General features: G+C 33.9%; 1 protein-coding gene across 1 annotated transcript in view; it reads left to right on the plus strand.

The window, feature by feature from the left end:
• Positions 1-12,741, plus strand: part of ADGRB3 (adhesion G protein-coupled receptor B3) — a 425,805-nt gene that overhangs the window by 209,536 nt on the left and 203,528 nt on the right. The window contains exons 10-11 of the mRNA XM_065730890.1: positions 9,408-9,602; positions 11,145-11,213. Of these exons, the coding sequence (XP_065586962.1) occupies positions 9,408-9,602; positions 11,145-11,213 (264 nt within the window). The remainder of the gene's footprint in view (positions 1-9,407; positions 9,603-11,144; positions 11,214-12,741) is intronic.

A 12,741-nucleotide genomic window follows, 5' to 3' on the forward strand; every position in this document is an offset into this window, starting at 1 on the left:
TTGGAGCGCAAAGTTAAAGCAAAAGGCATGCCACATAGGTGTATTTTGACTGTCAGAATCTATCCACTTGGACTGTGTAATTGATTCTTAGTGGCAAAATAAATTCAATTTTTTTTTTTTGCATTTACTTTCTTTCTAGAACTTCCTATATACTTCAGTAAGCTACTCATTTTTCTTGTTTCAACAATTTCTATTTTGATCTATTTTATAGACCGTAAGTCTAGAAAATGACCATTGTGAATACTTGGCTTACTGCATGACCTTTTGTTGAATTAAGACATCTTTCATAGAAAGACATCTAGTCTTCACTGTAGAAAGTTATTCAATTGAGAATGCTTTCTCAAAGTGCTTTTTTGTTGTTTGTTGTGGTGGTGGTGTTTTTGCTGTTCTCAATGCTCATCTTCTTCCACGTTGCAGTCATTTCTTTTTTCTCTTCTTTTTTAATTTTTATTTATTTATTTATTTATTGCTATACTAGTCAATAAAATAATCTAACAGTGAGTTCTGGGTGTTTTGAACCAATGGACTTAAACCAACACACCTGAAGTTGTTTGGATCTGCAGAGAAGTTTTATGCTCTGCATAGATGTTTTTCTTTTTTCTTTATTAGCTTAGTTCGTTCAGACAAACAATGTAAAATCTTTCCTTATAATAACAAATGCAATTGTTGAATCCACAACTGGATATGAGTGCACACAGGACCAAGAATAGAATCAATGGTTAAGAGCTCAATGAACCTATATTGGATAGTAGAAAAAAGATAGCAGAGATAAAAGGGTAATTGAAATGCCTTAAGTAAGAGTTCATTATTTTTACCTATTTTTTTGAGGGATCTGCTTAAATTATATTATTTATGCATTACTGCCTTGCCACACACTGAAATACCTCTTGTGCCTATAGAGAGACTTCCTGTGTTGCTCTCCAGTTGGAGAGCTCTGTTGTTTGGACTCTCCAGTTCATAGGAGATTTGTAGTATACTCATTAACAAAATAATGCTTAATACCATCAGAAAATCTCTATTAATATAGCTTGTTTTCTAATATTATGCAGCATAGTTTTCAGTGTTGGATGAAAGTCTATGTACAATTGCTTAGATGAAGAAAAGGTACTAATTTTTGCCAATTTGAGCACCTAAATCAGACATTCATGCCAGTCTGGCTTCTTTTCTCAGAAAGAAGTTGGAAAACCAAAAAAAACTCTTAACTGTTGAGAATTAAGAAGAAATCTGCATATGAAATATCACATTAGTATCAAGATATTAACACTTATGAAGTATGGGAACATATGCAGGTGAACCTTTGCATACCAAAATGATAATATAGCCACAGAAATGTGTTCCTGTTGCTTCTAGTTCATACTATAATTGTTTCCTCTCTTTCGACAGCAGTATTATTTACAGTTTTGTGAGATCTTGACTAAAATATAATTTGATAAAAAGAACTTTGAGGTGAATAATGATTAGCTCAGCTGCAACTCATTAGACACGATTTTGTTGTTCCAAATTATATTAAAAGGACAGCATTTCAGTCTGTCCATGTACTCCTCAGTGAAATAACTTCTTGGAAATCAAAGATTTCCTCCTAAAAATGTACTACATCTTTTTGCTGGTTTTGGGCTTTATTAATTTTTATATAGCTGCAGAGCAAAGCAGGCAGAGTTAGTTTTGTATATTTTAATTTATAGGCAAAAATATCTACATTTTTCTTCTACCTTAGACTACCCTTTTGCTATATGCCAGCTCCCTTCATCTTCTCACCTTTGTAGCTCTGAGAAGTAGGGAAGTAAATTATTTGCTTTCTTTGCTTTGTCTTCCTTGTAAGTCCAGAATCTGCTGGAGTCAGCTCTGTTTTGTCACCTCCATAACTTAATGGGGAAATGACAAACTATTTTTCTATTTTCTCTCATCTCAAAACAACTGGTTGTGTGATTGTGGCAGAAGAAAAACTTCTAAAAAAGCAAATAACGATTCAGTTGGCTGTTTGCTTGATGGTGAAGTCACTCATTTGATTGTGAAATATCTCTGCCTGACCTATCAAACATATTGCATAGACTGAAGTGATGATTTTAATATGCCTTTCTAACTCTCCTAATAGGTACATTTCTCTTTCTGTAAATAAACATCCATTTTGCCAATAAGAGGATATCATCTACTCCATCCCAAGTGAACAGTTACTCTATTCATAACTGCCTGTATTAACATAGGTACCAGAAGTCAGCAGTTAGGATCAGAAAGAAATATTTTTAAAGTTACCAGAGTGCATTCTCCATTAATGAAATTTATTGCTTGATCTCAACACACACATGCATCCCAAGCCAAGAGATGCTGAATAGAGGGAGAAAATATTTCCCTTTCTGCATATCACAGTTTAATTCAATTGGAATATGTTGCTTTCCTTCCTTTCTGCTTTTGACTATCTGCTTTCTAATATAAAAACAATCCCAGTTGTTAAATTCAAATAAAAATGCCCACTGTCATCTCAGCATCCTCAATCATCTTTCAGCATCTGGTTTATGAAAGAATAATCTCTGTATTAAATTATATGTGCTCCTGTGGTTTCTGCTGCTGCTGTTTTATGTACATGTCTGCTGCAGCAGTGAGCAGCAGAGTACTCCCCAATCACATTGATATTCCAAACCAGCCAACATTGCAGCCAACAGGTGAATTCCAGTAGGGTATGGCCAGAGGGAAAGCAATAGATGACAGCCATGTAGGGACTCAATAAAGAAAGCATTAATCTATTTTTCCCTGAAGGTCTACAGAACTAAGGAACCCTCATTCCAACTCAGCTTGCAGAATGACTGCAGGAATTTGTGTAGAATAGCTGGTAAACAGTGGTCATAGCATCTTACACTTTCTACAGTCATCCCTATACCTTATTTGCTCCACTACTTCATTTGTCACATTCCCCTCTATGTTGTAAAGTTTGTGAGACACAACAGAGTCTTTTCTGGACCATTACCTAATGCAGAGCTCCCACATGGAATTTAGGACTCCCTGATAGTGCTTGAAGGAACAATTCTGGTTATTCCCTCAAACAGAAGTAAGCATGATTCAAATGACTCTACAGAAATATAACTTCAAATAATATATGAAGTGCATCAATTAATCAGAGCGTTATGTTAAAACAGAATTAAACGGTATGACCACACACTGTAAAAAAAGAAATAGAAGTCATTTGTAGCATGTACCTTCGTGACCCCCCTATTCAATCAATATGGAGAGCCAGGAGACTTCTCCTCAAGCAATGTTATGTCTGTCATAAAACGAAAACAAGCCTCTCGGACTCATCGTTCTCTTCTTCCTCTCAACTCTTGCTCTTGTCACGTTGCATTACACATAGATAACACAATTCTTGAAGACATGCCCTCTGGTTAAGAAAGGAAGCAACAATAATAACAACAAGCTTTCTCACACAGCATGTCAACGTGAGCAGGATTTAATCACAGATAATTGGAGCGTTTAATAACAGTACTTAATAAAATAATAATACAAATCCTGATCCACAAACACAGTAATCAATATAAGCAAAATGTACACCCTAAAGTCATCTGTTTAATGGTTATTCATTTTTCATCTCCAAATCCATTTTTCACTCTACTAAAGAGCAATTTTATAGCCTTCCTATTTAGATATGTTGAATCCATGAAGAAATTAAAATACTGAAATTTTATAACGTCTTTCTCTGTCATCTGTTTGGTAATGGAAAGGCTAGAATAAGTGTCAGTATTGATGAAGACAAAAAAAAAAAAGAATCAGTTCAGGTGGAAAAAAATCTTTTAAAATAATAGACAATACTTGTGAGAGAAAGTGGTAGAAAAATAGGGTAGAGCCAAGCATCCCTCTGAACTGTCCACATTCTTGCTCATATAATACTAGATTTCCTCATATGTTAGATGTTTTTTTTCATGGATTCTTCAATATACATCATCATATACAGAGGAATGCACACAATTCTCTGACATTTGTGTAGAGATGCATGAGTTCAGGTCTAGAAGAGCACAGGTTCTGTGCTGTTAAGGTAGCTCTTTTTCTCTCTAAAATAAATAAATAGATGAATAAATAAATTACTGCTTTGATGAATATTTTGGAAGTATATGTGAGTGGAACAGCTGTTTCTGTACAATAAAACAATTCTTGTTTTCATTAATGTAATTTAGGAATAAGTTTCTTAAATCACAGGGTTGCAGTGATCTGTACTGAGTACAAAAAAGTGAACTGAGTCACAGTAACTGCAGAAACTTGCTGCAGCAGATTTCATACTATGACAGCAGATAAATGCAAGAAGGTAAAAGATTGGGTTCAAGTCAGCTGGCATTTCTACTTTTGATAGTTTGCCTTTCAGATTATTTGCAGGGACACCTTATGGAATTGTAGGCAAGAAAGGCATGAGGTCTTCCAGCCCAACATATTTCTTTTCAGAATCAATATATTTACTTAATTCAACTTTTTGTTATTCTTGATTGTTATTAAGGCCTAAGAGTGCACAGTCTCTTCAGGTTAAATATGATGTGTCACCTTCTTTATAGTTGGGAAGCTCTCCTTAACATGTATCTTTAATCTTCATTGACACAGTGTGTAGCAATTACTTTTTTCTTTTTCCTCTATAAGCAAAGGAAATACATTACTCCCTCTCTGCAGTAACTATTTATTTATTTATCTGTTAGATTGAGACTACCAACTAATTTCACAGATGCCAAAGTGGGAAATTGCTTTTTATTTCTTTAGGAAACTCCATCATAAAATGTTAAATGTATGGATAGAAGTGGAAAAGACTAATATTAAATCAGGTTATAAATATTCACATGCATATTTGAAGATGCATACATTTATCATTATATCATACACTATTGCTTGTAAATTTTGAGTGAAATGGAATTCTTGTACCCTGAAACAGCCTATATATATACGTATGGTAAGGAACATTAAATGAAACTTGTACATGAAACAGCTAAAGGACTGTCTGCTGATTATTAGGAAACACACCCTGTAATGATGTATTCGTCAAATACAGAAGGGGGAGCTTTCTTACAATGACATCATGTTATAGTTTACACATCAGCATGCTGCATGAGTTCAGTTCAGGATTGTGCCTATGGGAATATTTCAGCTGCCAAAACTATATTTTCTGCCTTTTTTATTTATGTGCCTCTCTTTGAACACACAGGTCTCAATGCTGGTAACTAACTTCAATGTAAAATCACTTAATATTCACTGTGGAATTCAAGCCTCAAAATTAGTGCCTATAAAGGCTAGGTAACACAATTCCAAGTGTTTAAGATAAGGTTTCAGGTGCTTTGAGTTGTTTCCTAGAGGAACTTACATTCTCAGGTACTTTCAGTTTCTTGAGTAATTGAATTGACTTTTGCAGGTGATCTGAATATTATTTCATTTTCTATGTGTTCTTTATGAAAAATATTTTACAGAATGCTAGTGTAGGGTTGTGGAGGCACAAAGCAAAGTGGTTTGCAGATTATGAGCAATTTCAAATCATATTTTTATTTCAAAGTATTTTTCCTCACTTCTGTCTAAGGCTTCCTTAAGCAGGTTCTTATATTCCCCTATCGTAAAACGTAATAATTACTTTGTTAGTAATGCCAAGCCATGAATCCAACATGATATTAAAAAATAACTTTAAAAGCATGATGTAGTAATTATTATTCAGTTTAATCAGTCTTTTCAATCTTTTATAGGTTTCTTGAGAGTTCATTGTTTTCTATGCTTTCAGACTATGTCTAGCTGTTTGTTTGGAATAATTATGCAGTAATATATTTTTACTCTGAAGCCAGGGGCCTAGTAGTTCTGACTTTGTGAAAAGACATTTTTAGTGTGTTATACTTTCTAATAAATCAGGAGATAAAGACAGCTGGACCCTGAGTCAAAGTCCAGTTAAACATTTCAGTAATTTTTCAAGTATACAGCCATATACTGCAGGCAGCTAGAGGTTGGACTGACAATTGAAGTATCACTTTAACAGCTGCTTCATTTCAGTATCTCTCGGCTCATAAACTTTATTTTTAATGATCCTGCCTGTAAGACTACTAAAAAATGACCTTCACAGAGAGCTACAAGGTGACCAAAATTAGCTCCCTTGGAGAATGCGTATTATCACAATGACCATAGCATAAAAAATAAGAAATACAGTGACAAAGCCATAATGACTACTGCTAATTGGGAAATATTGTATTTTCACATGAAATACTCATGTGGTAGCTGTGCAAATTATCCAGGAGACAATACTTTCAACTCTTACTACTATGGATGTTTGCTCTAATTGTGCTACACCAGTTTACATCAACTGAGTGTATGGCCTGTTATTTTAAAGTTGTGTCTATGAGGTAATACTGAGGAGGCTGCTCACCTGCCTACTCAGTTTTTTCCTGGCTATAAACAATGTTTCCACGAACTGGCTCTTAATTTTCAATCTTTTTTCTCTATCTAAACACATTGAAACTTTTTTCAAGGTTGGAACTTGAGAGGGAAAAAAATGTGCAATGTGCACAAGTGATATGACCAAGGAAGAGTCGTCTTATGCTTCTGCTGGAATCTGAGCTTTCTGGATAAAACTTAAAACATTTCAAAATTGAGCTGTAAATTTAAGAGCCAATAAGTCTTAGGTAGTTTAAATCACCTGCAGCAGAACTATGGCTGCTTTTGAAGTAGATGTAATGATTTACTTTTGTGATATCGTGACCACTTGCTAGACCACTTTTACCGCTGTGTCCAAAAGCAATCAAAATTTCATGCTGAAAGAACTAAAGAATGCAATATAAATCCCATTTCTACTGCTAGAGGTCTGTAAAATTCTTCACTGAAAACAAATCTTTACACAGCTTTGCTTGCTCAAAAGCTTAGAGAACAGTCAAATGCAGGAATGTTTTAATTCATTATTTGCATCCAAAATGCAGCTGAGGCCATCAAGACTTCTGTGTGCAGCGCATCATCCAAAACCAACAACAAATTGTCTCTTGCCATCTTTAGAATGTGAGATTAAAGTCCAGCAGGAGCATGGAAAAACAAATTGGAAGTGGTATACATACAGATGGAGAAAAAGGAAGCAAAATAATTCAACATGGAAAAAACTGCTAAATACTGCAGCTTTCCTATGTCTTTTTTATATAGGCATAAAAGTGTAACAGGGTTTTTAATGAGGACTGATCAGTACTGCTGTTACTAAAATTAAAAGAACCCCTTTGTTCTGACTGCTGTTGTGTGATGTCCTTCCCACTTCATGTCAGGCATGCCAGATTTGGGGGTTCTGCTTTATGGACTGTCTTTTGTATTATATGTTCTTTGTACTTGACCAAAGACACAAATATTAAATGCTGGAAATATCACTGGGGTTAGTGAACATCTAAATAGTAACAGCTAAAGTTCTACTATGCTGTTACTGTAGTAGTTAATGGCCTTTTAGTTTGCCATTCTGACCCACTGCATGATAAGATAAGGTGAATGGCAAAATTTCAAAGGGAAAAAATCACGAATAAAGTTCTATGATGATTTCATCTACTCTCAAGAAATTGATAGTCCATAATGCTATTTATCCACACAGTTAACTCAAATTAATTTTCTTTTATTGTCATACCTTTTTTTTTTTAATGTAATTTTCCTTCAAGATTACTTTCAAAGCCTCCTAAAACAAATAGAAACTGCACCATAAGATTTCTCAAAACAAGCTTCCTGTGTAGTTACTTTTTTTCTGATTGCTTGTTTGCTTGGAAGGTTGGTTTATTTAAGACTGTGGAAGCTATTTCTGATGAAAAGTTTGTTGAAAAAAATTAAAAAATGAGAGTGACAGGCTTATTTCTTTTCACTGATTTTTTGAAATGTTTTGCTTGTTCAGTGATGCATGTACCTTTTTACTCATGGCATAGAGTAAATCCATTCTCTGTCCTTGTTGCAACAGGCATGTACATATCCCAGGCAGACCCAGAGCTTCATATTTGTTCAACATCTTAAGTAATCTTAGGATGTGGACAAGACTCTTTGGTTTGTAACAATCCCCAACTGCTGTAAAGATGACTTAAGACTGTAGACTTGACTGAGCCACTTAGTCCCACTCCAGCTGTATTATATGTATATGATTCATATCTAGAACAGTCAAGAATGAAACTAAGTACAATCCTACATAATGAATGAAAAGCTATTTAGATAATGTATATCAGAAAATTATTACATGTTTTACAGGAAACTTCATAAAAATTATTTTGATCCCTTTAGAGAGTGCACTGTTTTTTTCTTTATTGTTTTGTTGTTCTGAGTTTTTTTACAAGTGAAGCCACACATATCCACACAGAATGGCTGGGGAATTCTATAAGTGACAAAAAGTATATTTTACTTCTTCCTTACGCTTCACCAACACTCTACATTAACTTAGTCATCCTTCCCTATGGATGTCAGTACCAAGGCCAGGCTAAAAATCAATTGAAGGTGCATTTAAAGAGATGGTATTGGCATTTCAGTTGCCACCTGAACAGAACTTTCCCTTTAGTCTTTTTGCTTATACTGTTGTCTATCTCAGACCATTTATCTTTTATTTAACATAGTATATTTAAGAGAAAGATGTTTAAACCATGCTCACTTATTCAGCCTTGGAAGGTCTTGTGACAGCTTTGTGATATGCTATGCATCTTTTCTAAATGTTGAGTCAGTTTTAAGAGCTAATCAGATCCACAAATTCTTTTTCTCATCAGGAGCATTATTCTATCGGCATATGCATTTTGGATTACCCTTATAATTATTATAATTATGCATTTTGGATTACTCCTACCAGACCTGTACAGTAGGAGACCTAGGCTCTCTTGGTTGATATAGAGGAGCAAATCCTAATTCTAAGCTTTGCATGTCCTGAAAAAATAACAAGATTGTTTGAAGTTGTGCTGTTAGAACTAGAGAAGAAAACACCATCCAAATTTCTTGTTCTACCCAAACCTTCACTCTTGTACTGATCGTGAAAGCAGAGCTGGCAGAGGTGAAGGGTATACTTCCTTGGAGTGAACTAGACTAAAATATGTAACATTTACCCCTTTCAGAGCTCTTAGTTGTTTATTGTCAGTGTTGGTTATACAGCTGTTTATCTCGAGAAGTTCCTTGCAAAATCACACAGGTAGTTTAAAGCCACAGTCCAGTTAATTGGATTCCGTTAAGAATGTGAATTTTGAAATGTTACTGGTGTCCTAACAGAAGCAAACAGGTGAAATATAACACACACAAATTTTTTCAGTATAAAATTCTTGATTCTGTGATAAAGATAAAAATGTGATCATCATGTTCCACTAATAGTTTGTCTTCACTTTATCAGAATGAATTTCATTGTAATCGATTTATTAATATTATGGTATATTTTGAATCTTATTGTACTTATTCTTGGTAAAGTAGGTTCTGATATTCATTTTATTCTTCTGGTACAGATTAAAGAGCATCTTGCAAAAGGACAAAGGATGTTGGCTGGTGATGGCATGTCCCAGGTAACCAAGACACTACTGGACTTAACACAGAGGAAAAATTTTTATGCAGGAGACCTTCTGATTTCTGTGGAAATTCTCAGAAATGTTACAGACACATTTAAAAGAGCAAGTTATATCCCAGCATCAGATGGAGTACAGGTAAATAAACATTGTAAGATGGGAAGTGATTCAGTTGGTGGAGTTTATGTCCTTAATTGAAAGTCACATATTTGTACTAATGTGGAAATTATTAATAGAAAGAAAAAATAGAAAATGATTCAGCTGCATTTAATGAAAAAAAAAGAGAAAAAAACAGTATATGAAAAATAATAAGACTGTATCTCTACATAATGGGCTGGCTGAATTGTTGTGTTCATTAAAATAAATATTTTACAGGAATTCTGGATTGGGATATTGGTTACATCAGTATCTGGGAATTTTAGAAAATTTTCCAAGACCATCAGTATATTTAATATTAAGAGGTAAACAGAGTTAAAAGTAACAGAGATAAAAGTTATCTTAAGAAGTAAGATATTTTTGTCACCAGTTTCATAAACAGGATGGCTTATTATCAACCCATTATTGGTCATCTGTTGTTTTAATTGTGTCTTTTTTATATACATCTATTAATTAATGGTTATTTTAATGCTTCCATGTAACTAACAATAAAAACAAAATAGTGAGTTAAAGTTAATTATTAAATATTATGTATACCTTATTTAACCCCCCTAGCAGATAAAAGCTAAGTGCTAGTGAGAGAGATGAATATAACCAGTAAGATGAATTCCAACAGGGGCATATGCCTGGTATTCCCCCTAAAGGTTTTTCAGAGGTTGCGAGGATCTTAATTGTACTTTCCTGCAAAGGTCAGTGGAAGATGCAGGTATCTTTTATGAAGAACAAAAAAAATTATAATTGGCACGTTATAGCCAAATTTGACAGTCTGCAAGAAACAGAGCTGAGAAGAACAGTCTGCACAAATCCTTTGTTTTTAAAGATGAAGAAAATGACAAAAAATTGAGAAAGAACCAATAATATTAGAAAGAAAAGTTTTGCATAAGTACTTGAAATGATAAGTATTTGAAAAGAAAATGATTTAAAATGTGTGATTTATCGTTTTTATTTTTGTTTTGCTAAATTACAGTGAAATCAATAGAACAATCAGAAACAGAAAGTGACACTTTAAGGTCAAAGAACAGAATTTAATTATTCTCTTTCTGTCAAAACAGAGGCAAAAAATAAGATACATCTGATTTCAGACAGTATTTGGCAATGAAACCCCCCTGTATCCACTGTTTCTGCTCATTAGGGATCATTTTCTTGTTTTGAATAGAAAATGGTAATTTTGGGCAAATTGTTTTCTTAATGTACTTCGAAAAACATGTAGTAGTCTATTTTCTGGACGGAGATCGCTTTGAAAATGAAATACCATCACATATAGAAGTTGAGGAAATTTAAAAGGGGTATTATTTTATATAAAGCAGTAGTGTGGAACATAATGGAACAGCCAGAAATGAACAATTAACTCTAAAATGTGTATCTTTTTGTCAGTCTAATACTTAATTGTCGTTTCTTTCTTTGACAGAAAATAGGCTGCAGAAATGCATTTGTAATAGAAAAAGGAAATCTTTCTTGATATTGACGTAAGGATACAATTATGTCATTGAAAGTAATTTGTCTGTTATTTAATTCACTTTACAGAACTTCTTTCAAATCATTAGTAACCTCTTAGATGAAGAAAATAAAGAGAAATGGGAAGATGCACAACAGGTAAGATGTGCCTTTTGTAACTCATCAATTTAAAAAATTACAGGCAGGCTGTATATTTATTGTATTTCTTAACCAGAAGCAGCAGTTTACTTCAGTAAGTCAAGATAAAGGTAATATACAATTTTAAAAACTGGTGTTAAACATGTACTTTGCTCTAAGTAGAAGGAAATCCTAAATGAGACAGTATTTTGAAAATAACTGACACTTTTCCAAAAGTCCCTATTGTCTACTTCCTCAGACTAAAATTACATTAAAAATGTAAGAAGCTTCTCTGGATAAAGAGATTTTCATTTCATTCCATAGTATTATTAATTATGTTTTGTCTTTTCATGCTGTAATGAAGTATATATGAAAGCCAAAAAATGCTTGTAAAGGCTAGCTATAATCATGCCTCTATTATACAGAACACATCAAAACTCATCTAAAGAATTCTTATAACACCACCAAAGTACTTATAGAAATTTAACAGTAGACTTTTTCTAAATTTGTATTTAAGAGATCAGATGTGATCCCTAAGAGAGACCAATTTTGGAATAAGATCTATATTATGATAGTGTTTTATAAAATAGACAAGTTTAGCATTATGCTAAGTAAATATTAACTTTATAATTAAAATAGAATTTAAAATTAACTTTAAAAGTCATTTCTTTACTTTGAAGGTACCATGTTTCTTACACGTTTATACAAAGAACAATACAGAACTGTTTATATTTGTGAACAGGACCATAGAACTATCAAACTTATTCTGACACAAGGAACAGTGTGAATGGAGATAAACAGAGAAGTACAGATACAAACAATGGAGGGATTCAGAGTAGATGGAGGTAGTCATCTTTATAATGACTACCTTAGTAGTAAGGGAAGATCATAGGGTTTTGCTAATGATACAAACATTGCTTTGGACATAGATGAGGGTAGATTTAAGTTAGATATAAGGAAAAAAGAGTGTTGAGGCATTGGAACAGGTTGCTTAGAGGTGCGGTGGATGTCCCATCCCTGAAGGCTTTCAAGGCCAGGCTGAATCAGGCCCTGAGCTACCTGATCTATCTGTGGTGTGTGTCCCTGATCATTGCAGAGGAGATGGACCAGATGGCCTTCAGAGGTACCTTCCAACCTTTTTTGGTGGTTTTTGTTTTGGTTTGGTTCGGTTTTTTTACCTCTATGTAAGATCCAGATATAAAAATAGACAAAGTATCTCATTTTACTTACTGATGGAAGCAGCAAAATCAAATGCGTGTAGGCAGTTTCCATAAGCAGAAAGCACCAAGATTAGAAAGCTGATAGTAAGCAACTATTTTAGCCTAAGTGACACTCCTTAAGTTATTAACCTTGTCTTCTTCCGCCTCCAGTCTTTGCCCATGCCATGTCCACTTTCTGACCTACCAAGATCAAGGAATGACAGGAGGAAATGCTGAAAATCGTGATAAATTATTTCTGCCCAATCATAGCTCCATTTGTCTAGTAATTCATTGTTTCATAGACATGAGTACAGTACTAGCAGGCAGAAAGGAACCCAAACAAGCAGAGA

This window comes from Cyrtonyx montezumae, unplaced genomic scaffold, assembly GCF_038088225.1.
Source record: "Cyrtonyx montezumae isolate F1298 unplaced genomic scaffold, pur_monq_1.0 scaffold_13, whole genome shotgun sequence".
Lineage (NCBI taxonomy): Eukaryota > Metazoa > Chordata > Aves > Galliformes > Odontophoridae > Cyrtonyx > Cyrtonyx montezumae.